This window comes from Eptesicus fuscus, chromosome 23, assembly GCF_027574615.1.
Source record: "Eptesicus fuscus isolate TK198812 chromosome 23, DD_ASM_mEF_20220401, whole genome shotgun sequence".
Taxonomy (NCBI): Eukaryota; Metazoa; Chordata; class Mammalia; order Chiroptera; family Vespertilionidae; genus Eptesicus; species Eptesicus fuscus.
The window spans coordinates 2174140-2200186 of NC_072495.1; the positions used below are offsets into that span (position 1 = coordinate 2174140).

Consider the following 26047-nt stretch of genomic DNA (forward strand, 5'->3'; position numbering starts at 1 on the left):
GGCAGGGAGACTGGGGTTGGGAGAATGGGGCTAATGGGTCCTGCTTGGATGAAATGTGATCAGGCCCTCCATGGGGAGAGGGGGGGGAAGTGGCCCTATTCCAGAGCCATATCACTCAATCTCTGCTAGAGTTTCTGACCCTAGTCCCACAGGAGGAATGCTCCATAGCTTCATGTTGGGTGCAGCCAGTCAGCCCCTCCACAGGAGCAATCTCAGCAGCACAGAGCCCTTAACCCTTTGCACTCGCTTGCTTTTTTCTCGATTCCTTTATTCTAATGCTAACCGTGTCGAGTCACACTCGACATCAGAGTGCAAAAGGTTAAGAGTCTAAAGGACAGGTTTAATGAGTCTCCCATTGCGGGGGGTGGGGGAGGCGCCAGCTGAGCTTGCAGAACGGGTAACAATGCCTCCCCCCATGACAGAGCCACACAACCCAGCACCCATCTGAGTCCCAGACAAGAGCCTCCAAGGGAGATGTGCTCCAAAAGCTCCAGTTCTGTGCAGCACTGTCTCCCCGAGGGGCTGAGCTCAGCAGGGCAGGGCCACTGGGACGCAGAAGAACAAACCACGAGAATCACCAGGTGGGAGCAGTTCGGCTCCAGCCGTGCGTGTGAGTTGGGGAAGAATGGCCGCCATTCCAAAGCTACACAGCTCAGTGAGGTCTGAGCCTCCACCAAGAGCTTCTCCAGAAAAAGAGCGCACCAAAGGTCCCTACTGATGTAGCCCACTGACCTTTCTGCAAGACTTGAGCCCAGCAGAGTGGTGATGCCAGTATTTGGAGGACCAGGCTAGCGCACGCCCCTGCCAGGGACCTCGGTGGCTGACCCCACACACCTCTTCTCAGGCCACACCACCCAGATCTCCTCTTTATGATTCCAATAAGCCAAGTTGCCTTCCCTCTACCAGTGCCACGGGTGAGTGTCCCAGAGCAAGAACCTGTGTGTTGGCGCTTTAAGAGGGCACCTTGGCCCTACCTGGTGTTGCTCAATGATTAGAGTGTCAGCCCGAGAACTGAAGGGTTGTGGGTTCGATTCCAGTACCTTGCAGGCTTGATCCCCACACCAGTTGATGAGTAGTCAAGAGCACGTTTCAGACTGCCAAAGTTATTTCCAGCTCTACCACTTACTAGCAAGTCACCTTGGGCAAGCTATGCAACTTCTCTAGGCCTCAGTTTACTCATTTGTAAAATGAGACAACAATAGTCCCTACTTATAGGGTTGTAGGAAGATCAACTTGATCTACACGAAGCATCTAGAACATAGTATGTGCTCAATAATGTTAGCCTTCAGAAGACGGGGAGCAGCAGCAGGGAGAGGAGGTGGCGGCAGAGCAGCAGCTAAGGCTGGACAACCAGCCAGTGGAGATTCTGTCTGTGGGTGAAGGAGAACAGCAGGTGAGATGTTGAATGAATGACCTCAAGTTCCTTCCAGGAAAAAGAGTCTATGACTCATTTAACCTCCCAGGGTTTCAGTTTTCTAGTAATTACGTCGGCATTACCATTCCTGGACAAATCCTGCTGTATTCTGTGTAAAGTTCTCAACCTTGGGAAGAGTCGGTATAACCAAGGATCACTGTCTTCAAGGTCTGTGCAAGCCACTAACGGCCTTCAGAAGGTTCTGGGTGTATGGACAGAGCCCAGGAAGGGATCCAACTTCCCAATCAAATAACTGTTGTCTTCAGCAGTTACTCACACCCTGAGAGTCTGGAACGACATTTCCTACCTGCCCCACCTGTCAGACCTGTGGCCCTGTGAGATTATCGGGGGAGGAGCCAAAACCACCAAGAATGTCGTAAGTCTCTGAATATGTGCTACCCAACAGGAAGTGGCCCTGGCAGCTCGGCAGAGGGCAGGGTGTGCTGATGGAGGCTGAGGGGCAGATGAGAGCTGGTGAGAACTATACCACCTCCCCGCAGGGAATGACACCGGAAGGGCTCTGGCCCTCCCTAAACCCTTTAGTCTCCTCTACTTCTCAAAAAGACTGCCGCCTCCAGAAAGAGCAATGCCCACACTCCCACCTGGTCACCAGCCCTGCTGGGACATTCTTCTGTCATCTCATGAGCTGAACAAGGCCGGGGGGCACTGTAGAGATCCTAATAACCACAGCAGCAGCAGCGCCCCACTGGATCTCCCATCATGCCTCGAGAACCTAAACCCGTTAGCTCGCCTTCCTGAGAACCTGGGCAGCCATGCCAGCCAGCTGGGCCCAGGGCACAGAGAGGCTGGTGATTAGACTGGTCCTGGTGGGTCTGAGCTCCATCAAATGCTCACACTCCTTGGTGCCTGAGGGGGTTTTATCTAAAATGTGTTTACTCCAAGCCACGGTCCCAGGCCACCACTTTGATTCCCTGTCCTGGGAGCCTTCACTCCCCTGGGGACTCCTCCGTAAGGTACAGCTTATTATGTGCCCCGGTTGAAAGGAAACTGAGGCAACAATAAGTAGCCTGGATTTCCTGATTCCAAGCCAGCTCTCTTCCACTGTCCACAACATACCTCCCAGAGGCCCCAAGACTCTGTGAATATCCAGTTTCCATTTCAGCCTCTGTGACCAAAATATCCCACAGCACCCCAAAGAGAGATAATCACCCCACCTGGCTCTCTCTCTGCTTCTCTGAGCGAATTCTCTCTGAGAAAACCCTGAGGAGAAGAAAGGGCCATGCAGGCTGACATACAGGTGGGGGCAGGGCTGGCTTAGAGGTGAGGGTGGGGCTGATAGACAGGTGAGGGCGGGGCTGACTTACAGGTGAGGGTGGGGCTGGCTTACAGGTGAGGGCGGGGCTAACTTATAAGTGAGGGCGGGGCTGACTTACAGGTGAAGGTGGGGCTGACAGACAGGTGAGGGCGGGGCTGACTTACAGGTGGGGGCGGGGCTGACAGGTGAGGGCGGGGCTGGCTTACAGGTGAGGGCGGGGCTGGCTTACAGGTGAGGGCGGGGCTAACTTATAAGTGAGGGCGGGGCTGACTTACAGGTGGGGGTAAGGCTGACAGGTGAGGGCGGGGCTGGCTTACAGGTGGGGGCGGGGCTGACAGGTGAGGGCGGGGCTGGCTTACAAGTGAGGGCGGACATTCACAGGGTCAGACACCTGCCGAAGGCCGTTCACAGTGAATGGCAGGCCAGCCTCAAACTCAGGATTGGGTGACAACTGATAAGCGTGTGGACTCACTTCCCAACCCTGGGAGCAGGTGGTGCCGACGCTGGCACCTCCGGGCGACATGAAAGAGAAGGAAATCACAGCAACCAGCAACGCCGCATCGTGCAGAAGGGCCCAGGACACCCATCCTGGGAGCGAGGCCCACCTCGCTGTCCTCACGTCCATGTCCTAGGAATTTGTCTCCGTAACAAACATTCGCTACGCATAAGCTGAGGTCCCTTAAATAAGACAGATATTCATTAAACACGTACACTGTGCAAGGCACTTGGGACAGGACTGACCGTGAGCAAAGCAGGTGTGGGGTCCCGGCCCTCGTGGAGGTAGCTCCATTCCAGGTCCCCTGGAGGTGACACACAGATGAGCAACTCTGAGATCAGTGAGGGCTGGGCACAGGGTCCCAGGGCCCGAGGGGAGAGCAGAGGGCTGGGCACAGGGTCCCAGGGCCCGAGGGAGAGCAGAGGGCTGGGCACAGGGTCCCAGGGCCCGAGGGAGAGCAGAGGGCTGGGCACAGGGTCCCAGGGCCCGAGGGGAGAGCAGAGCGGGTGGAAGAGGTGGTGGCGGTAAACCCCGTCAGCAGGAATGCTGGGAAGCAGCGCCCTATGCAGCATGTGGTCGCAGGTGCTCCCCCTCACACAGCCTGCTGCCCAGGAAGCCCCTGCCTGCCCCCCCACCCCCCCACCCCCCCGCTCCAGCGGCTTCCCCTCCGCTCAGCGCTCAGCGGGCAGCACACCCAGAGCTTCCCTGGGAGGGCCTTCGCCTCTGGTTCCCTGCCTCTGGACACGGCTTCACAGCCGCCCTCATCTCCAGGGCAAAAGCCTCTGAGTTCTCTCCTACCCCCGGCTCCCTCCTCTGCTCGTCCAGCCTGCCTTGTGCTCTGCTCTTTGGAAATGTTCCTCAGTGCACCCCCTCTGCCTTCACCGCACCCCAGGCCCTCCGCGCTGTGCCCGGCCCTGCACACCTCTGCCCGCGGATCCTCAGCTCTCCCCACCTGGCCCTCTCCTCTCTGCTTTCCCGCCCTCCTGAGCTGACTTGTTCCCCCGACCCCCCGCCCACTCAAGCCCTTCCTTTCCTGGCCTCACCGGATCCTCAGGACCCCCCCCCCCCCCGCCCCGTGCAGCCCTCCTCACCCAGGAAGGCCCTCCTCCTGCCAGAGCTCCAGTCCGGGGTGTTCTGTGCTCGCCACTCACATCACCCACCTGCCCAAGCCAGAGCCCTGCGCGGGCTCCGCGCTCAGCGTCCCTGCGGGGCTGCGGCACACGGCACACTGACATCGAACAGGGACTTTTCATAAAGAGCCTCTCTCTCCCTTTTTCAGGCCCAGGAGCTGGGGCTCTGGAGTGCCCCCCACCCCCATCTGTGCAGCAGCACAGACATCCCACTGCAGGGCCCCAGGCCCGCCTCACCTGTAAAGTGCAGATGCTCACAGCTGCCTCATGGGGAGCTGGGACCAGGAGAGAAAGAAGCAGAGACAGTGCCATGGCCAACTGATGCCCTTCTCCCTCCCATATCTGACCTTGGCGGCCCCGTGGCATCAGATTTGTTTACATTTGATTTGCTAGATGTAAAGCGTACCCTATTTTATGTCACCAAATGTCACAGTCACTCCACAGCTCTCCGGTATGTCCCCGCGGTGAGCAGGGCCCGTTTGGGGATGTAGAGGACAGCCCTTGCGAGGCCAGGAGCCCCGGAGGGGAAAGGCACCGGGCACAAAGGCTCTGCTCCTGCCGGGACCTGCCATCTGGGTGGGGAGCCAGCGGGTAGGGATTGTCAGCAGCAGGCAGGAGCGGGCAGCTAAAACAGTGGCAAGGGCCGAGGGCGGCGTGGAAGAGCCCGCCCAGGGTCGCTGAGTGGGCACCTGCTGGGAGCCCTGGGGGTGACAGATCAGTTCCCACCCCTCACATTCCTGCGGTAACAGCCCTCAAGCACTGGGATTATCTCCATCGTACAGGTGAGGCAACTGAGGCTGAGCCGTTTCTTCCAAGTCACTGGGAGTGACACAGGGATGGAAACCGAGGTTTCCCAGCACCTAGCAAGTACTTCCTGCTGACGCCTGCCGATGGGGTGCGGCTCCCAGGAGGAGGGAAGAAGAGTCCTGGGGCGTGGAGGTGGGCAGAGGGTCCCACCCGGAGGCGGAAAGCTGGGGCCAGCCTGTGAGCGGCCGGGGCTTCCGAGCTGCTACATGGGAATTCCGTCCAGTAGCCCGGGGGCCGCTGAGGGCTCCTGAGACGGGTCACACGTCACAAGCACCTTCATCTGCAGGAAGGCAGCGTGGCCTCAGGCTGCCCGGGCAGACTGTTACCGCGACCACGAAAGCCTCACGTGAGGACAGAGGCCGGGGAAAGGGGGGATCAGACAGGGCGCCCGAAGTTCTCAGAGAGCTGAGAGGGCTGGAGTGATGAGGATGGAGCGGGGGTGGGAGAACAGGGGAGAGGCGCGGGGTCCCAGGACCACGCCTCAGGCCTTGGGGAACCTGGAGCTCTCTCTGCAGGAGCGAGTCCAGAGAAACGGGGGGCCCAGGGTCCGGGTGGCGGAGGCCCTGGGTGCCGGCAGCCAGGCTAAGGTGGAGAGAATGCAGAACCAGGAGCCCGCCAGAGCCCAGACCCTGGCGGGGTGGAAGCCAGCCTCCAGCCCCACAGGGAGAGGAGAGTGCTGAGCTGACGGGGAGATGAAGGGGAATGGAAGCCTGGGGCGGGGAGGGGGCGGGGGAGGCTGAACAGCTTTAAAAGCAACACGTAGCAGCAAAGGAGCACGGCTGGGCGGCCAGAGACCCGGGTGTGGCCGCGGAGCCTCAAGTCATTTAGCCTGGGGGCCCGTATCCTGGGACTCAGGAACAGCTCCTCACAGGGTGGTAGCAGGTCAAAGACTAGTAGGTCCCAAGGAGAGATGCAGTAATTCTCCTAAAAGCACTGAGAACTGCGGGGCCTCACACCTACAGGATGGTGCTCTGCCCAAATACCAAGATGCTCTTTCCGCACAGCTTCCCCCACTGCCCACCCAGCAGCCACACGCCACTCCCTCCGCGCCCTCCTCACGGCCCTTCTGGTCCTAGCAGTGTTCCCCTCACCCAAGAGAGGCCTTCCGTCTGCTTCCTTCCTCCCCGCTGGGGGGCTGGGACCCCAGCAGGGCGCCAAGGCCGCTCCAAGGCCCTGCTCCCAGCAGCTGGGGCCTTTCCCACCACACACACGTGTCCTCACCGTCCTCAGGGAAGACAAACTGGAAAGTCAGACCCACTTCCGGTGCTGGGAGAGGTCAGCCAAGACGCCTTTGGAGGGGGAATGGGGAAAACACAGACAGTAACGAGGCTCCTCTCAACCCCCGCGTCTGGCCCACCAGCACTGCCCAGCCCTGGGCCCGCCTGCCCGCCTGGGGCCGAGCTGGGCAGGCAGAAGCTACGACAAACCAGGCCACAGCTCCCACACAAGGCTCCCTCCACAAGAAATGAACGAAATGCGGGAAATTAAACCCAGACATGGCAATGTATGCTTATTAGATTAACTCTCCAGAGGGCCGCGACCTTGACGAACACGTCGTCAGTGAGGAAAATAATAAACCTGATTCATAATGAGACACGAGCCCCAGCTGGTTTGGCTCCATGGCTAAAGCGTTGGCCTGGAGCTGAAGGGTCCTGGGTTTGATTCTGGCCCAGGGCACATGCCCGGGTTGCGGGCTCCATCCCCAGTAGGGGGCGTGCAGAAGGCAGTCGATCAATGATTCTCTGTCATCATTGATGTGTCTCTCTCTCCCTCCCTTCCTCTCTGAAATCCATAAAAATATACTTTAATAATAATACTGGTAATAATGAGACCTGAGCTTCAGCACAATGAGCCTCGTGAGGCCGAGGGGAGTTCCAGGGGCTCCTTCCAGGGGGAAGATGCAGCGGCCTCTCCCGGTCCTGGCCGCCAGCCCCTGAGCACAGACACAGGAAGTAAAGCAGAACCGGATTTCTCCTGCAGAGGACCCCTGCCCCCAGGCAGCCTCTCGCCCACAGCCCTGAGCAGGGGCTCCCGGGAGGGTCCCAGCACCCAGGGACTCACGGAGCTTAAGTGAAGGTCGCTCTCTTGGTTCCTGACAGGGCTCAGGGCTCCTGGCCAGTCCTGAGTGCCCACCACTTGGCAAAGGGGCTGCCCGAGCCCAGACAGCCCAGGTCCCTGGGAGACATGCCCAGAAGAGCCCCTGGAGGGAGGCGGGGAGATGGCACCACGTGGCACCCCCAGACAACAGCACCAGGAGGAAGATGGCAGCATAGGGATGCCAGAGCTGTGCAGCCACGGGCCCAAGGGGGAGCGGCTCTGCGCATTGCCCCACTCCCGCCAGGCGGGCAGGCCCTGGGCCAGGCCCTGCACCCCCTCCACTGCCCCAAGGCCCTGGCCAGCCCTCCGGGGGTTCCCTCGCCTCCCCCTGGCTGTCACCAGCTCCAGGGAGCAGGGAAGGAGACACAGGTGCTTTCCAGGCTTTGAAACCCCATGTCAGACCCCAGGCCAGGGGTAGCAGGCTGACCCCCAACCCCAGGCCAGGTCTGAGCTCTCCGCTCTGCCATCCTCACAGGAGAGTGCCATCAGCCACCCCTCCCCCAGCCTCCCCCCAGCCTCGGGATCACGGGCCCAAATGAAGGTCTCCGGAGTTCCTCCTGGCTTCCCACGGGGTGAACTAGGGTGGATGGACGGCGCTCCCTTAGTCGGGGACAGAGCGTCATTTCTGATGGGGCTCTGGGTTCCCCACGCGAGCGGCGTGCAGGATGGGAAGGGGTGGTGGCCCGAGTCCAGCACAGGGGCTAGGGGAGGCCCAGGCAGAAGCCGGTGAGGAAACACATCCAGCCAGTGAGGAGGGGTGGGGGGTCCCTGGGACCCAGGGCTGAGCTGGATGTGGCCAGGGAGCCAGGAGACCAGAGGCCCGGGGCAGAGGGGGAGGAGAGGCATGGGGAGCACCAGCCCTGCAGAGAGCAGCAGGGGGGTGCGGGGGAGAGAGAGGGGGCAGAGCGGGAGGACCCGGGCCCAGGGAAAGGATGCGGAGGGGAGGCTGGGTCGGAGGCCGGAGGGACCAGTGGGCAGGGCCGGCTGTCAGGAGGCGGGAGAGGGAGGCGGCGCAGGCGGCGGTGTCAGCGGCCGCGGCGGGCATAGGGGATGGGGGAGACCCAGACTTCCGAGTGGGGGGCACGGACGCGGGAGGAGCGCGCGCCAGAAGCCCGCAGGATGGGGCGCGGGCGCCGCTGTGGCCGGCCTTACCTGGGCGGCTCCGCGTGGGCCGGAGGGCCGGTGCCGGCCGCGGCGCGCCGTTCCCCTCGCTTCTTCCGCAGCAGCCGCCCGGCCTGGCCCGACCCGCCGGCGGCCGGAGGGAGCGTCTGTGTCCAGCCGGAGTGGGGCGCGGGCAGCGCGGAGGAGCGGGCGCGGGGCGCCGCCCGGCGGGCAGCGCGGGCACTGCGGGCGGATGCCAGCTGGCCGGGGGGAGGGGGCCTGCGGGCGGGGGTCCCCCCGAGCCTCCCTGGTAGCGGCAGGAGGCGGCGGGCCCAGCTGCGGGCAAACTTCCTGCCGCCCGGGGGCTGGGGGAGCCGCGGGCTCGGGCTGGGGACCGGTGCCAGGCCGGGGGCGGGGGGCGCGCTCCGGACGAGGTGCCGGCTCCGCGGTGCGTGGACCTCAGGGCACCCGCGCCGCCCGCACCTAGCGCCGCCCCGCGCAGAGGCCGGCAGCCCCCACCCGGCCCGGGGGAGCGGCGGCCCCGCCAGCTTACAGGCAAGGGCGCCCCCTGGTGGGCGCGGGGAGCCGCCGCGGGCCGAGCGCGCCGGGCAGGCTGGTGAGGACGCGGGGTGCCCGCAGGTTCCCGGAGAGCAGACGCTCCAGGCGGCGGGAGGCGCCCTGCTCTGGAGGTTCCCACGCTCCGTGGGTAACGCAGCCAGCGGGGCGCCCCGAGAGCGGTGAGGGCAGGAGCCCGTCCGGAAGCGGCGGAGGGAGGCCCAGGCGCCAGGCCCCCGGGAGCCAGGTTTGAGCGGCAGGACCTGCAGGCGCAGGCTTTGCCCACCCGGGCAGCCGGTGCTCCACAGGTGGAGGCTGGGCGGGCACCCGAGGAAGGAGCCGGACCTCCGGCCTCCTCGGACAGGAGCTCCTCTCCCACCCACCGCTCCTGCCTCGCACAAGGCGCCATTGCCATGGGTCCAAGCCCCACCCCGGCCATCACCCCAACTCCGATGATGTGTCAGCGGGAATGAAGCTGGCCCAGCTGTACCTTTTTCTTTTTAATATTGATTCCAGAGAGGCAGAGAGAGGGGGAGAGAGAGAGAAACATCAATGATGAGAGAGCATCATTGATCAGCCGACTCCCTTTTGCCCCCCACTGGGGCTTGAGCCCCCAACCTGGGCTTGTGCCCTTGACTGAAATCAAACCAGGGACACTTCAGTCTGCAGGCCGACGCTCTATCCACTGAGCCAAACCGGCCAGGGCCCAGCTGAACTATTTCTGAAGCTGCTGCCTCAAATGGGAAAGATTGGGAAAGGGGACTCCCTTGCAGAACGATCTCTCCAATCCTTCTGACAACTGCATAGTTATTAACACATTATTGGCTATTGCCCGGGTGGTATAGCTCCGTGGTTGAGCATTGACCCATGAACCAGGATGTCACAGTTGGATTCCTGGTCAGGGTGCATGCCCAGGTGGGCTCGATCCCCAGTACAGGGTGTGCAGGAGGCAGCCGATTGATGAATCTCTCTCATCATCTCTCTCTCTCTCTCTTCCTTCCTTTCTCTGAAATCAATAAAAACATTTTTAAAATATATCTATTATTGACTATATTCTCTATGCTGTACTTTACATACATCCCTGTAACTGTTTTCTTATCTGGCGATTTGTACATCTTAATCCATTCCCCTTTGTCACCTATCACCTCAACCCCCTCCCTCTGGCAACCATTAATTTGTTCTCTGTATCTATGAATTTGTTTCTGTTTTGTTTGTTCATTTATTTTGTTTTTTGGATTCCATGTATAAGTGAAATCATGTGGTGTTTGTCTTCTTTGTCTGACTTATTGCACTTAGCACAATACCAACTAGGTCCATCCATGTTGTTGCAAATGGCAAGACTTCCTTCTTTTCATGCCTGAGCAATCTTCCAATGTATCTGTGTACCACATCTTTATCCGCTCATCTATCGATGAACATGTAAGTTGCTTGTGCTTATTGTAAATAATGCTATGATGAACATAGGGTGCATATGTTCTTCGAATTAGTGTTTTGGGTTTTCTAAATAAATACCCGGAGGTGAAATTGCTGGATCATATGGTAGTTCTACTTTTAATTTTTTGAAGAACCACCGTATTTCTCCCTCAGTGGCTGCACCAATTTAGAAGCCCACCCACAGTGCACAAGTGTCCCATTTCTCCACATTCCTGCCAACACGTTCATTTACCGATGACAGCCATTCTGACAGGTGTGAAGTGGTACCTCACTGTGGTTTTAATTTGCATTTCCATGGCAATTAGTGAGGTTGAGCATCTGTTCACATGTCTATTGGCATCTGTATGTCCTAGTCAGAGCAGTGTCTATCCAGGTCCTTTGCCCCTTTTTCAATCAGATTGTTGGCTTTTTTGGTGATAAGATGTATGAGTTCCTTATATATTTTGGATATTAATGGGTTATCAGATGTATCATTGGAGAATACCTTCGTCCATTCAGTAGGTTGTCTTTTCATTTTGTTGATGGTTTCCTTCACTGTTCAATAACTTTTTACTTTGATGTCATTCCATTTGTTTATTTTTCCTATTGTTTCTCCTGCCAAGGAGACAACTCCAACATATATATATATAATGACAAGTGATGCCAAAGAGTTTACTGCCATGTTTTCTTCTAGTTTTATGATTTCAGGTGTTACATGGTGGCAGGCATCAGGGCCCTGCATTACCCCAGGGGCGTGGGGCAGGAGGAAAAAAAGCCTTCAGCACCAGGTATGCCCAGGCGGTGTCCCATCCAAGTACCAGGCCCAACCCTGCTTAGCTTCTTTTCCCCAATATTGAGTGGACCTGCTTAGCTTCTAAGGTCAGAAGAGATCCGGTGTGTTCAGGGTGGTATGACCCTAGATGCTGGAGGAGGCCTCCAGGAGCCCCAGGAGCCCACGCCTGGCCTCCAGGACCCCCCTTCTCCGCTCAGCCCTTGGCCCCCATGCTGAGCTGGTACCCCTAACCCCACACCCCCTAGCTGGTACCAGGTCTTTCCCTGCTGAGCCCCTCAGCTGCCACTCGCCCACCTTCTGAGCTTCCAGAGGGTGCAGGCCAGCATCTCCTGTTGGGGTGCGACGTCCTGGGTAGGGCAGAAGGTGGTGCCCTCCCCAACTGGGTAAGACAGAGCCCTCTAGGGACTCGACTTCACTCCATCGTGGCTGTATGTTGTTGTGGAGGATCTACTTGTTAAACACTTAGTTGTCACCAAAACTGTGTGTGTCCGAAGGCGGGGTCCGTGGGGAGGAATTGCAGAGGCCGCCCACCAAGCAGGCCCACAGCAAGCCCAAGGTCTGATGCTACGTGTCCGGGGAGACCACAGACGGTGACGTGGCACGGCGGTCACCCCCTCCTTTCCTTCCTCTCACCCTCTCACAGGTGAAGGCTATGGAAGTGGCCCAGGGCGTGTGGCTCTACCAGGGTCACGGCGCTGAAACCCAGGCCTGTTTGAAGCGGCCGTTCGGGCCACATCCAGCCCCATCTTAGACTTTGGCCACCTCTGAGTTTTTGCATCAGGCACAGGTCACACTGCCCACATGTGTGGCAGGTTTGACGTCATAGACACCTGCCCGCGTCTCTAGAAAATGGTTTCCTACGTCATCCTTTGGGTGTTGGCAGGGGCCCTGGGAAGGAAGGCCCAGGAGGACACAATGGCTTTGCCAGGACACGGAACGGATCAGACAGACACAGGTCTGACTCGGCTCTCCTGAACGCGGGACCCTGGTGGCATGATCCGGGGCTGTGGGGGAAGCTGAGTTGGATTACTTTACATATTTATGGAGGTGTCCTGGGTGAGCAGTCAAAAGCCCTGCTAACGGCCTACGGTGAAGTCAAACCAGAACCACCAGGACCAGAACCACCCGCCTCGGGGACCCTGTGCAGCCATCAGCCCCAAGGGGCCCCCAGAACTTCTCCAAGAGGCAAACTGCCCGCCGGACGAGGACTTGATGCCTCAGAGCCGCCTGGAGGGCGACGCTGCACCTGCTCCCATTTCCACCCAGAACACGGAGTCCTGCGCCTGCGCACAGCCCGGCTCCCGGCTCCCGGCTCCCGGGGGCCCGCCCGCCGAGCACACCTTCCGGCTCCCGCTCCGCGAGGTGCTCAGGTGGCGGCCCGCCGCCCGCTCCCCGCTCACACCTGAGGCGCCTGGAGCCGCCTGGGGGCGGGGCTGGCAGGCCCGCCCTCCTATTGGCTGCTGGCGCCAGGCGCCCTCCCCCGACCACCGCTGATTGGCTGCGCGCGCTGATCTTGGGCATTTAATCGGGCGGCGGGCAGGAGACTGGGACTCCACCTCCCGCTCCATCTGCGACCTCGAGGGGGGCAGGTAGGGCCGTGGGTCCCGGCCTTGGCTGCACCCGCCTCGGTCCCCCCAGCACGGACCGCCCTCCCGCGGCTCCTGGGCTCCCCCGTCAGGTCCCACCTCCCCTCCAGGCACAGCGCTCCCTGCGTGGCGCGTCCCTCGCAGCCCACGCCCGGCCGCACCTGGGCTCGGCCCTTCCCGCGGACAGGAGGGCGGCTCTGCTCGAGCCCGGCCCGTGGGGCGTAGGTCGTGGAAGCGGAACCTGCCCCAGGCCCGCTGCGCCCCCCCCCCCCCCCCCCCCCAGGCAGGGAGCCGCCAGAAAGGGGCCGCTCTTCTGACCCTGCCCGAGGCCGGAACCCAGTCACCCTCGACTTACCTTCCCGCTTCCCCGGGGCGCGGTGCCCGCTCCCCTGCCGCGGGAGCCCCCACTGCCCACACCCCGTAACCCCCCAGCCCCCTGGGCTCTTGTCCCGCCCGCTCCCACCCAGGCCTTCCCTTCCGGGGCGCTCTGCTCCCTGCCCCAGCCGCCCTGGCCTTGCCCTTCCAGCCCCAGCCCCGCCCCCCCCCCCCCCCCCCGCCAGCAGGTACCCCGTGGCCCCTCCCCCCGCCCCCCAGGTCCATGCCCAGCGCTCAGGCGGGTCCCAGGTTGTCATGTCGGTGATTATCCCAACGACTGTGGGAGGAGGAGCGGCTGCTCTGAGGCTCCTGGGCCCGACTGGAGGCCCCATGTGGAAGCTCCTGCCGCCCCCCTTCCCCCCCAAAGGCCGGGCAGTCCCCCTCCCTGCTCCTTCCTTCCCAGCTCCGCTGCTGCCCTCTGGTCCCCCTTCCCAGCCCCCGCCTTTCCTTCTCTGCGGACTGGGCCCCCCTCCAGCCCAGGCCTGGGGGCACTGGCCGTCTCCTCCTCCGTGTCCTCCCAGGCCAGCACCCCTGCCTCCTGCCTGCCCGGTGAGAGAGGGCTCCCCCTCCTCGCTGAAGGCCCTTCCAGCTCCTGGTCGTGGGCGGTGGGGCTTCCCGGAGCGTCCGGCCACAGCAGCGGACGCCGGGCGTAAGCAGCGACCTGCAGCTCTGCTCGGGGTGACACGTCGGCTTAGCAAACTGAGTCTGGACCCAAAGGACCAGTGTCGGTGCTTTGACGCCCGCACTTTGTAGCCGCCGACAGAGGGGCCGGACCATTGGGGTCCGTCTGTCACCTGCTGGGCTTCGGTCTCCGCTGAGCGGGGCAGTGGTGGCCCAGAGCCCTTGGCACCTCAGTGCCCTGCCAGCTCGCCGGCCTCGGGTCCCGTTCCTCTGACTTCGTAGAGGCCCCGAGGGCGCCGCTGTGGCTTCGCGTGTTCCTGCGTCCACTGCGTCTCCCTCTGCCTGCGAGTGGCCGCGTGTTCTCCACGCCAAGCCGTGGGGGGAGGCCACAGGCAGATGGCTCGTTCAGGGGCAGCGGCGTGTCTGTGGGCTCAGAGTTAGACCCCGGCCTTTCCCCGGAGGCGCCCACCGCAGCCTCACAGGTGCCGGGTGTTGGCGTGGCCGGCGGTGGGCTACCAGGTGCCGCGGCTCTGCCTGCCTCTGTCTGCGGAGGCCCTGCTGGCCGCCCTTCTCCGAATTAGGCTGACCCGCCCGCCTGGGCCGCCGGGACCCCGCGGGGAGGGGCCCCGCACATTGTTCTGCCTTTTGCTGACTGCGCTGTTTGAAACGCTCTTTCTCTCAAGCAGTTTCAGAGGTACAGAGACAGGGATCGGAGCAAAATGTCCCCCCAGACCCTGCACCTGCCTTGCGCAAAGCATCCTCGGGCCGTGTTCCCGTTCCCGGTAGAAGCTCTGGAAGCTGAATCTGTTTCTCTCCCCAGGTTTCCTTGTTACTTTTCAACTTCACTTTGTATTTTCTTTCTGAAATTAACCTGCAGGAGCTTAGAGTGACTCAGGTCCTGTTCTTCCATAGCGGCCCCAGGAAGGAAGGGAAGCCAGCGGCTCGGGCGCCGCCTCCTGGCTTCGGGGTCTGACTAGCTTCCGGGGCCGCAGAGCAGAGGCCTGGGGGACCGGGAGAGGACCCGGGAAGGTGGCCCTGAGAGCCGGCCCTGCCCCGGCTGAAGGCAGCCTCGCGCCCTCGCCATCCTGTCCTCGGAGCAAAGCTGACCCTCGTGTGTCCTGGCCCCTGGGCTAGGGGTCGAACCGGAAGAGCAATAGGCGAGCACAGACAACCTCGCCTTTGACCTGTCCCCCGTCTGCGTCCATCGGCGACCTGTGACCCCAGGCGGCCAGAGGTGAGGCAGGAAGAGGTTCCGAGGAGGCTGACCAAGGGCCTGTTGCTCCTCCCTAGGGGTCCACGCCCTGGACTGGGACGAGCTGGATCCCCCAACCCGCAACCCGCTGGGAGGCGGTGGAGACGCCCAGCTCCCGGGATGTCTCCAGAGCAGTCCTGCGGGGCCTGGGGCCACAGGGGCCTCCCCTCCGAGCCCGTGAGTGCGGGGGTGCGGGAGGACCCAGCACCAGAAGGGCTGTAGGCGCCCTGAGGAGGGGCCCGGGGCGGGCTGTGGTGACATCTCAGAAAGAGCAGAGGGCGGGGCCACGCCAGGGGAGGCCCTCCGTGGAGACTGAGAAGAAAGCGTCCTGTCGTGGCCCCGGCGCCGAGGGCTGTCAGCACCTGTGCCTGTGTTCCTGGGGCGGGAGCCCGGGTGCGCCCTCACCTTCCAGCTGCTCTGGGGACAGCTGCTCGGTGGCCCCGGGGTCGGGTCCTAAGAGAAGCGTAGCCGTGCCCAGGGCCGGCCGCCCGTCTCAGCCCTGGGCCTGGCTGTCTGACGAGGGTGCCCAGGGCCGGCCGCCCGTCTCAGCCCTGGGCCTGGCTGTCTGACGAGGGTGCCCAGGGCCGGCCGCCCGTCTCAGCCCTGGGCCTGGCTGTCTGACGAGGGTGCCCAGGGCCGGCCGCCCGTCTCAGCCCTGGGCCTGGCTGTCTGACGAGGGTGCCCAGGGCCGGCCGCCCGTCTCAGCCCTGGGCCTGGCTGTCTGACGAGGGTGCCCAGGGCCGGCCGCCCGTCTCAGCCCTGGGCCTGGCTGTCTGACGAGGGTGCCCAGGGCCGGCCGCCCGTCTCAGCCCTGGGCCTGGCTGTCTGACGAGGGTGCCCAGGGCCGGCCGCCCGTCTCAGCCCTGGGCCTGGCTGTCTGATGAGGGTGCCCAGGGCAGGTGGCGGCTGCAGCCTGTGGGCCCCGTCTCTCCAGGCCGGTGCCTCCAGCCTCCGCAGATGGCACACCCGGGAGGCAGACCGCGGCGGGGACGGCGGGACCGGTGGGCGAGGTACGGAGTGTGTGCCCGAGCGGTCACCATTGTTTGCACGTTGTCACCAAGCAGAGGGAGGCCGGTGCTGACTGGATGGGACACCCTGCTGCCCACCCCAACCCCACAGCCCCCCAGCTCGAGGGACGGTGAGGCAGAGGCCCCGCCTGGCAGCCTCGACTTCTCCAGATGCTCAGCCTGAGCTCCCAGGTGGCCTTTCTCTTCCTTCTAGGAGGGACCCGTGACTCCTCCAGAGCCAGCGGCTGCCCCCAGCCGTCCGGGCACTGAGCCCGCAGCCTCTGCTGCCGACCCAGCGCCCCCCGCTCTGCAGGGGCCCGAGCCTGCCTGGGGCCCCAGGGAGGAGCACTTCCGAGACGCAGCTGCGGGTGCGTTGTCCCTGGTCCTCCCTCTGCTGTCGGTTCGCCTGGAACATGTTCCATGAGCGTGTGTGTTGAGTGGCGTTTGCGGGCGATCTTCCTGCAGGCAGCTGGGTCCCTGCCTGAGCGAGGCCCTCGGGCGGCAGCCGTTGGGAGAGGGGCATCCTGGGAGGCTGCGTTCGGAAGCCTCTGGAGCCGGCCTGCAGCCTCGCCAAGAGCAGGAGCACAGGCGTGCGTGCAGCGTGACAGTGCCGGACACCTGGGCCCCGAGGTCACTGGAGGGGCTGGAACCGAGACCCCCGGGGATGGGAGCAAGGGCTCAAGCCTTCCACGTGGTGCACAGGCGGTTAAGCGGCCCTCCTCCAGGGCGGCGGGGGTCCCTGAGGGAAGGCGCGCCCAGCGAGGCCGCGTGACTGAGGTGCTTTAAGAGATGTGAGGCTGCTGGCCCAGGTCGCCCTCTGGCTCCTTAGAAACCACTGGCGCAGAGGAGATGGGGGTGGGGGTGGGGTTCCCCGCAGGACAAGTACGCGCCCTCTGCAGGGCGCCGGGAGCCAGGGAGTGCGCGGGGCAGGCCGCCACTCCCAGGGGACCGAGTCACGGGGTTCGAGTCCCTTCTCCCGCGGAGCATGTTGTCGGGTTGGCCCGTGTTGGGCCTGAATGACCTGCGTGTGGACAGAGCAGCCGGTATTCGCTCCCCAGCGGGTGGGCTTCCGTGTGGGTCCACGTCAGCTGCTGAGGGTGCGGGCACAAGGGGAGGTGAACGTCCGGGTCCCCGTCTTTCAGGTGGGGGTCCCTGCTCCACATGCCTGTCTAACGACCGAGGGACTGCGCTCTCCCAGGGGGTCTGCACCGTCTCCTCCCCAGGGGCGGGTCCCGCTGTCTGGCTGCGTGGTCCTCGCCGCCCAGCGGGGGCAGCAGGTCCGGGGGCTGCGATCTGCGCTCCTGGGGACGGTGACGGTGAGCGCCTTCCGGGCTGCTGGCCTCGTGTCTTCTGTGGAGGAGCGGCGGCTCCGACCCCGCCTGCGCACTGCCTTCTGGGGGTGAGGTCCTGGTGTTTTCTAGAGAAGGGTCCCGATCAGACACAGGGCGTGCAGAAGTGCCCTCCGGTGGGCTCCTCCCCCTGCGGACGGTGCCCCTGGAGGCACACGCGCTGATGAGCCCACTTCCCTGTTTCCTTTTGCGGTTTGTGATGTTGGTGTCCGGCCACGAGCTCATTGCCAAAGCCGGTCTGAAGGTTGACGGCTTACGTTTGCTTCTAGGAATTGTGTGGTTTCAGCTCGTGCATCTAGGTCTTTGCCCATTTTCAGTTAGTTTCATGGATGGCATGAGGGACCCTTAGTTTTTTAGCAAATGTTATGTTACCAGAAACCAGAGGACTCACCCGGGACAGTGGTTCTCATTTAGCCCCTGGGGACCTTTGGCTGTCACCCTGAGGTTGCCTCCCAACACCCAGCAGTGCACAGCACGGCCACACGAACAATCTGGGGGGGGGGGGCGGGGGGGCGCAGCTGGGTGCTGGCAGTGTGAGTGGGGGCTCCGGGGAGCGGGGAAGCGCAGTCCGCCGTGGGGGGCGCCGGCAGCGGCCGCACTGACTGCTCCCTCAGTTCTAGGCATGGGGGTCGACGTGGACTACCTGGAGCAGTTCGGGACGTCCCAGGTGAGCACCACCGGCCTCCCGAGGGGGCGGCTCAGGGGACTGTCCTAGCGCAGCTGTCACACCGGGCAGCCTGGGCGCTGCTTCAGGCCGAGCGTCAGGCCGTCCGGGCCTCTCCTGCAGCCGCGTTCCTCAGCCACATCCCGGGTCCCCGCACAGTCCCATCCCGGGTCCCCAGAGCCACTCGGAGCACATGCGGGGTCAGTCCCCTTGGGAGGCGTCGGTGCAGTGGGCACTCGGCCCTTTGGTCGCCTCCCCCTGGGGGCTGCTGTCCGTCAGGATGAGGGGGGCCCAGTTGACGCCCCCCCTTCAGTTTAAGGAGTCAGCCCTGAGGAAGCAGTCCCTGTACCGCAGCTTCGACCCGCTCCTGCAGGGCAGTCCTGAGAGGCCTGCGCCCGCGGCCCCCACGACCAGCAGGTAGGCCGGCCTCTGCGGGGGGCTCAGTGCGTGGTTGGAGGTGCGTGGGGATCAGAGACCTCCAGGCTAGGGGGGCTGTGGGGCGCAGCTGCAGTGTTTGGACAGGTTCAAGCCTCGGACCGATGAGAGGGCACAGTCCTCTCGTGGCCACGTGCAAGTCCCAGCTTGAGGGCAGAGCCCTCCCAGCACAATGACAGCCAACAGCTATAGTTTTAAGCTTGAACCTGTGGTCCGAACACGTGGCCCCGCGTGCCTGAGTGATGTGGGCTTGATAGAGTTCAGGTGCGTGTAGTTGAGTAGGATCGAAACCCACGAGGATGTTGTAACATCTTGATCGCGCCCTTACTCTGCCTCGTGGCATCGGCTGTAAAATAAAGACACGGCTTGTGGGCGCTGTCTCTCAGGAAGCAGTGTCCCACCGAGACCCAGCCTTCATTCTCTGGTCTCTTTCCTAAGCCTTTCAGCCGCCCCCACTCAGGTTCACCCTTGGCCGTGCCGGCGGCACAGGGGGCACCCCAATAGGGACTGAGTTCGGGGTAACTACAATTGTTAGGTGAAAGGAGGCCCCAAGGCGCACGCACGCAGGAAGTAAGGCAGGGAGCCGAGGTGTGGTGATAAGCTTTGTGTAAAACTCGGGAAATTCAGGATCCTAGGAAGGGATCGCTAAAAACAATGCTTATTGAAGCATTTTAAATTTCTTAAGGAGAAAATAAGTAGAAAATGGAATATATAAAATAGAAAGTAAGATAGATACAGATTAAGTGGAAAACTAGAAGTAGAAGATAGTACAGGTAAAATGTTGGTAATTGGTTTGCTCATAGGCACTGGACCTCGTGGGGTTTTGCGGGTTCAGTTAAGGTGTGGAATTTATGGGGGTTGCAACCCAGGGAGGTTTGGGCAGGGGCAGCCAAGCCTACCCATAGTTCACAGATAGAGGTGGAAAATAGGTAGAAATAAGCGGTAGAAATAGAGAGGTAAGCGGTAGAAAGTAAGTGGTAGAAATAGGAGCTAGAAATAGGTAGAAAATGAAGTAAAGTAGAAAATAGAAGGTAGGAATTAAGAGGTGGCTGGGAACTGTAACAGCAAAGGATGGAGGTCCTGGTCAGCGGGACGCTTAAAGCCAAGCCGGGCCATTCGCTGAGGACTGGAAAGCGAAAACCGGAAGTCAAAAGGCTACAGAGTGGGAGCAGGCAGCCTGGACTGTGCCCAAGATGCAGGAGAGGAAAGCATTGGGTGAATGGATGCTGCCCAGGACTGACATTAATGATAATCCAATATCCCCTAGGCAGGGAAGCTGCAAGCGGGGCCGGCCCCGCGCCCACCAGGTAGAGGGGACTGTGTTCTCGACCCGACCTCAGCCTTTCCAGCCAACTCAGCCCCAAAGCCAACTGTCCAGGCAGCCCGGTCCCCAGAGTCCAGGGGGAGCAGAGCAGCGGGTGCCAGAGCGGGACGAGCACAGCCACGGGGGACCCAGGGAGGCTCCTTGTCCCCCCGTTCGGAAGACCGAGAGGTGTGGCTCGGAAGGAGATAGCGAAGGCCGCATGCAAGGGACTGAGGTTCCAACATGGAGTCAGCTGAAGAAGCTAACAACTGAGGCCCAGCAAATGGCAGAAAGGCAAGGAGTGGAAGCTACTCCTCCAGCCGTGTTTATGGCTATGTTAGCGCTGGTCAGCTGCCAGTCTTCTGTAAAGTCTTGTGCAGCCAAATCTAAGGACTCTGAGTAAGACATTCTGAAAATGTTAACGTGTCTGAAGTTTGGTTTTTCTCTTATTGCTGTATTGCATTGACTTTGTTTTGTTATTATTAGTAGCCAGAGTTTTCTCTCTTGTTGCTATATTAATGTTGCTGAGTTGAATGTTTTGTTAATAGCCAGAAGTTTGTTTTGATGTTTTGATTATGCTGAATAATTTGTTTGGAATTTTTTGATAATGTAAATAGACGTGTTTAAAAACAAAAGGGGATATGTGGGGAGCGGCTGCAGTGTGTGGACAGGTTCAAGCCTCGGACTGATGAGAGGGCACAGTCCTCTCATGGCCACGTGCAAGTCCCAGCTTGGAGGGCGGGGCCCTCCCAGCACAATGATAGCCAACAGCTGGAGTTGTCAGCTTGAACCTGTGGTCCGAACACGTGGCCCCACGTGCCTGAGTGATGTGGGCTTGATAGAGTTCAGGTGCGTGTAGTTGAGTGGGATCGAAACCCACGAGAATGTTGTAACATCTTGATCGCGCCCTTACTCTGCCTCGTGGCATCAGCTATAAAATAAAGACATGCTTGTGGGCGTTGGCGCTGTCAGGAAGCGGTGTCCCACCGAGACCCAGCTTTCATTCCCTTGTCTGCCTTTCCTAAGCCTTTCACCACCCCCACTCAGGTCCACCCTTGGCCGTGCCGGTGCGGCACAGGGGGCTTCAGGACCCGGCTTCTGAGCATCAGGCTCTGAGCTGACGCCCTCGGCTGCAGGAGGGCGGTGCCCCCTTAATAGTGGATTTGAAAAGGCGACGTCAGGAGATCTGAACCGAGTGCGCGCCTCTGCTCTGCTTTCAGTGTGCCGGGCGCCGAGGCGCCTTCCTGTGGGGGCCCGCCCGAGGCCCCGCTGGTGGACCTGGACTGCGTTGCGGAGCTCCGCCTTGCTGTGAGTGCTGCTCCCTTTGTCGTGGAAAGGGATGGGCTTTATGGTCGGGGATCTGAAGGGTCAGTGGACAGGGGGCCCCTGCTTGTCTCTGGTCACTGTGCAGTCCTGGAGCCTCCTGCACCCCGGGACCTGTCCTCCCTGACCACAGGACGGGGCTGGATGGGAGAGGAGCTTGGGGCCCAGCTGGTCTCTGTTGCCCCACAGGTGCCCCCACCTCCTTGTGTGCTCAGGCCCGGGGGCCCCCTCGTGGCCGTGCTACAGTACAGCCAGAGGGACCCCGCGGTGAGGGCGAGGCCTGGGGAGGGGGGTGCTGCTGCGGTGGGACCCCAGGTGTCCACTTACTCAGCCGGCCGTCGCCCATCTGGCACACGCTCCCAGGCTGTGCCCACCGGCAGCTGTGTCCTGCCCTGGCTTCTGCCCACGGCCCCTGCCCTGCTCTGAGCTGCCTCCTGTGTGGTGTTCTCTCTGCCACTCCCCCCTCCTCCCACAAGCTGCTCCCCAGCCTGGCCTGTAGCAAGAGGCGTCCCCAGCCCACACCCACACACAGGCGTGGGACCCCCCACAAGGGGAGCTTGATGGGCTCTCAGTGGGCACCTGCTGGCCGACTGGTGATGTTCCTGCCGCCTCCTGTGTAGGTGGAGGCAGCACAGAAGGAGGTCCTGCAGCTGAGGAGCCAGTGTGAGGAGCTGCACCAGCAAAACCTGGAGATGGGGTGAGGCCTGTGGGGGGGACCTGGAGGTGGGGTGAGGCCTGTGGGGGGGATCTGGAGGTGGGGTGAGGCCTGTGGGGGGGGATCTGGAGGTGGGGTGAGGCCTGTGGGGGGGACCTGGAGGTGGGGTGAGGCCTGTGAGGGGAACCTGGAGGTGGGGTGAGGCCTGTGGGGGGGACCTGGAGGTGGGGTGAGGCCTGTGGGGGGGGGGGAGACCTGGGGCTGGGGTGGGGCCTGTGGTGGTGGGGGACCTGGGGATGGGGTGAGGCCTATGGGGTGAGGCCTATGGGGTGGGGGGAACCTGGGGATGGGGTGAGGTCTGTGGGGAGGGTGAGGGAAACTAGGGGTGGGGTGAGGCCTGTGGGGGACCTGGAGGTGGGGTGAGGCCTGCGGCGGGGGAGAGGGGGGACCTGGAGGTGGGGGGGACCTGGGGATGGGGTGAGGCCTATGGGGTGGGGGGAACCTGGGGATGGGGTGAAGCCTGCGGGGGGCGGACCTGGGGATAGTGGGGAGGCCTTTGGGGGGATGGGACCTATGGATGGGGTGGGGCCTGCGGGGGGGACCTGGGGGTGGTGTAGGGCCTGCGGGGCTGGCGAGGCTGCAGTGGGGGAGTGGCCCGACACGGCGCTCACAGCATCTGCTCCTCCCACAGGAAGGTCATGGACCTGTACGAGAGCCTCATGTACCGGGTGATGGGTAAGTGCGGCCCGAGCCCCTTTCTAGCAGCGGCTCCCGCCTCGGTGCCTCAGCCCCAGCCCCAGCGTAGAGCAGCCCAGGCCGGTGCGGGCCGGCTCGGGGGCAGGAGGCAGGCTGAGCTGTGCTCACAGTCCCCAAACGGGCCAGAACCCGAGCCAGCGGCCGGGACCACAGGGAACGGGCAGGGTCCTCCCTCGGCGTGTCCAGCTTCACCCCCTGTGGGCATTGGCTCTGGGCGTGTCCAGGCTGGGCCGGGGGTGGGAGCACCCTGCCTCTCCCCGGGCCAGGGACTCAGGTTCCAGAGGCCCCACCTGTGGGGACAGCTCTGCTGGGGCCCGGGGCTCCTGTCCGCCCTGGGCTCCCGGGACCTGGTGTGAGGAAGTGCTGTGCTCTGGGAGGGCAGGTGCGGAGGGGCCTGGTCACCTTCCTCTGGCGGGACCTCCGGGCGCTGCGGCTGACGCTGCCCCCTCGCCTCCGTCCCACTATCCCTGCCCTCAGTCGCCCACGGGGAGACTGCCCCCTCACCCCGTGTGCCTTTCCCTTTTCAAGAGGAGGCTCAGACAGAGGAGGAACGTGCCAAAGCCGAGATGCAGAAGGTGCGGAAAGAAAAAGATGAGTTGAGCACAGGTCTGAGCTCCATGGAGAAGTCCTTCTCCGACCTCTTGAAGCGGCAGAAGGCGGTGATCGAGGGCTACCGGACGGTAGGGGGGCTGTGCCCTGTGACCCCGCCTTGTCATGCTCAGTCCCCAGCCCCTCGGGCAGGAGCTGCCTTCCCCACCGAGTCCTGGTCCCTTAAACGCGGCACCTGGCGAAGCGGCCAGTCTCACCAGTGGGCCCGGGGCAGGTGGGGTGCTGTCGGCCTGGGGAGGCCTGGGCATGTGAGCAGAGGAGCTGGAGGCACAGCCTGGGCAGGGCCGTGCGGGCCCAGCGGATGCCCGGGTGACAGCGGGCACCGAGGAGCCAGCGCTGCCTTCCGGAGGAGGCCTGGCCAGGTCCCCCTCAGCGCCCCCAGCTGGGCATGTGCAGGAGTGGGGGCCCACAGGGCTGCGGGGAGGGAAGCTCTGGTGCCGAGCAGGCTGGGGGGCCAGGAGGCAATGACCCCATTGGGGTCGGGGTCAGGCCTGGTGTCCAGGGAGGGGGAGCCTGGGCTGTGTGTGGGGGGCTTTCCAAAAGAAGCGGCAAATGCTGCCTCTGTGCACCCTTCCTCGTCCGAGCTGCTGCCGGGGGTCCCGGGGGCCTGGCCCCAGAGCAGCGAACGGGCAGCAGTAACGCCCCTCCCCCTAAAGAACGAAGAGGCGCTGAGGAAGTGTGTGGAGGACTGCACGGACAGGGTCCAGAAGGAAGGCCAGCGGTACCGGGCGCTGAAGGCCCACGCGGAGGAGAAGCTCCGGCTGTGAGTCCGGGCGCCGTGGGCGGTGGGGTGATGGGGAGGACGGTGAGGCTGAGCCCGCTCGCCCACGTGCAGGGCCAACGAGGAGCTCGCCCAGGTCCGGAGCAGGGCCCAGGCGGAGGCGCTGGCCTTCCAGGCGAGCCTGAGGAAGGAGCAGATGCGTGTCCAGGAGCTGGAGAAGGCCGTGGAGCAGAAGGTGGGCGCAGGCCTGAGGCCCGGGAGCGGGAGGGACGTGCCCCTGTGGTTTGGGACCTGCCCTGTCACGGGCCCCGTGGCCGGCCGGCTCCCAAGCTGGGCCACGACCCTCCTCCCAAACTCCTCTCGGTGCCAGGCCAGGCGCCACCGGGCCCCTGCTGCCACCTCTGAGCCCCGGGAGATGCAGGGCTGACGTTCCTCTTTCAGAAACAAGAAAACGACGAGCTGATCCGGATCTGTGACGACCTCATTTCCGTGATGGAGAAGACCTGACGTGGGGGTCCCCGCCCTGCACACACCCGCCCTCCTGTCTGTCTGTCTGTCTGTCAGGTTTCATGTTCTTGATCCTCTCCTCACCTCAGCTCATGTTTAAGCTGATTATTTAGGAAGGACACTAAATAAAGTGTGAGTTTGGCACTGAGGTTGCTCTGTCTTGACTAAAGCAAGGCTTCCAGCTTTGGCCGATCCTCCACGGCCCACGTGCCTCCGGCCCCTCCGCCCGCGCCTCGGGGCTGCCAGGTGGGCACACAGCCTGCTGGTCTGCCTCCCAACCACAGACCAGAGTCCAATGGACCCACGTTTATTTTATTTATTTTTTTAATGTTTTTATTGATTCCAGAGAGGAAGGGAGAGAGGGAAACATCAATAATGAGAGAGACTCATTGATCGGCTGCCTCTGCCTGCCCCCTACTGGGGATTGAGCCTGCAACCCAGGCCTGTGCCCTGACCAGAATCAAACCCGGGACCCTTCAGTCTATAGGCCGACGCTTTATCCACTGACCCAAACCAGCTAGGGCCACTGCAATCCTCCTATCTAATGAAGAGGGAATGTGTTAACTGACCATCACTCCGTCACAAAGATGGCTGCACCCACAGCTGAGGCCAAGTTCCCAGCAGGAGCTTTAAGGAGCAATCAGCAGGGAACTAAGGCTACGCCCTCCCCCTCCCCCATGGGGCTTGACTGGGGACCTGAGGCCACGCCCCCCACCTGGCGGGGCTTGATGGGGGAACCTCAAGGTGTGCTTCCTGTCCTGGTGCTGGGCTAGGGGACCTCAGGCTGCGTCCCCCACCAGGTGGGGCTTGACAGGGGACTTCAGGCCATGCCCCCCCATCCCAGCAATGGGCCAGGGGACCTGAGGCTGCACCCCCCTGCCTGGCTGGGCTTGACAGGACCTCAGGCCGTGCCCCCCGCCCAGTGGGGCTTGACGGGGGACCTCAGGGCATGCCCCCACCCAGCGGGACTTGACAGGGGATCTCAGGCCGTGTCCCCCACCTGGTGGGGCTTGATGGAGGACCTCAAGGCACGCCCCCCACCCCAGTCTGGGCTGGGGGACCTCAGGCCATGCCCCCCATCCTGGTGCTGGGCTAGGGGACCTGTGGCTATGCCCCCTGCCTGGCAGGGCTTGACAAGGGTGGGACTGGCCATGTCTGGATCTAGCCTAATGGAGGGGGGGGGGGGGCGGGCGGGCAGCCGGGTCTGGGTCTCATGCGATATTGAGGTGCATGTGGTGTGCCCCAGACTCTGACAGGAGGAAGGTTTTCATATACATTTTACTAATTTTCTTTCATCTCTGACACTTCTGTTATAGAGAAAGGGCAAATAGCAATATTAAATTATTTCCTCTAATTAATCCCCTTTTCATGTGCACGAATTTCGTGTACCGGGTCCCTAGTTTTAATGTAAAAACCTACAAGGGGATGGTGGGCCTGTGTTACTGGGTGAGGCTGCAGCCCGGGAAGGAGCCCTCACTGAGGGGCTGAAGGTTGGCACCTGTGTCTGATTCACACGAGCTCTGCAATGTCCTGGCTGCTCGGTGGCCTTGTCCAGCCCCATGGACCAACAGGGGAACACCCCAGACCTCAGGCTCTCTGCTGGGCCCCGGCCTGCTCAGCCAGGCCTCAGCTGGGGCTTGGGGGCTGCTCCAGCAGCTGAGGTCTCGGGGCACCCCTGCCAGAGCAGACCTCCAGCTCCTGGCCGTGGCTCAGCACATAGGAATATCTGCGTGGACACCTGTTTCCAGGGCCATCAGCTGCGTCCAGGCCTGCTCCAGGGAGCCTGTCCTCAGCTCGCTGGC

The 26047-nt window shown here is 62.5% G+C and overlaps 1 protein-coding gene across 1 annotated transcript; it reads left to right on the forward strand.

The window, feature by feature from the left end:
* Window positions 1-8270: 8270 nt before the first annotated feature.
* LOC129148145 (transforming acidic coiled-coil-containing protein 3-like) lies at window positions 8271-24245 on the forward strand. The gene is made up of 14 exons (XM_054712837.1): window positions 8271-8631; window positions 14955-15093; window positions 15851-15926; window positions 16138-16291; window positions 17887-17939; window positions 18250-18353; window positions 20895-20982; window positions 21187-21264; window positions 21618-21694; window positions 22344-22387; window positions 22937-23088; window positions 23674-23780; window positions 23853-23973; window positions 24180-24245. The coding sequence occupies exons 1-14, from the start codon at window positions 8271-8273 to the stop codon at window positions 24243-24245; spliced, it is 1620 nt and encodes a 539-aa protein (XP_054568812.1).
* Window positions 24246-26047: the final 1802 nt, after the last annotated feature.

Bases quoted from the DNA above. Each gene is read 5' to 3' on its own strand.
- LOC129148145 (XM_054712837.1), top strand. From the start codon at position 8,271: ATGGGGGAGACCCAGACTTCCGAGTGGGGGGCACGGACGCGGGAGGAG. The intron at 16,292-17,886 runs GTGCGTTGTCCC...CTGCTCCCTCAG, and splicing joins CTTCCGAGACGCAGCTGCGG to TTCTAGGCATGGGGGTCGAC. The intron at 21,265-21,617 runs GTGAGGGCGAGG...CCTCCTGTGTAG, and splicing joins ACAGCCAGAGGGACCCCGCG to GTGGAGGCAGCACAGAAGGA.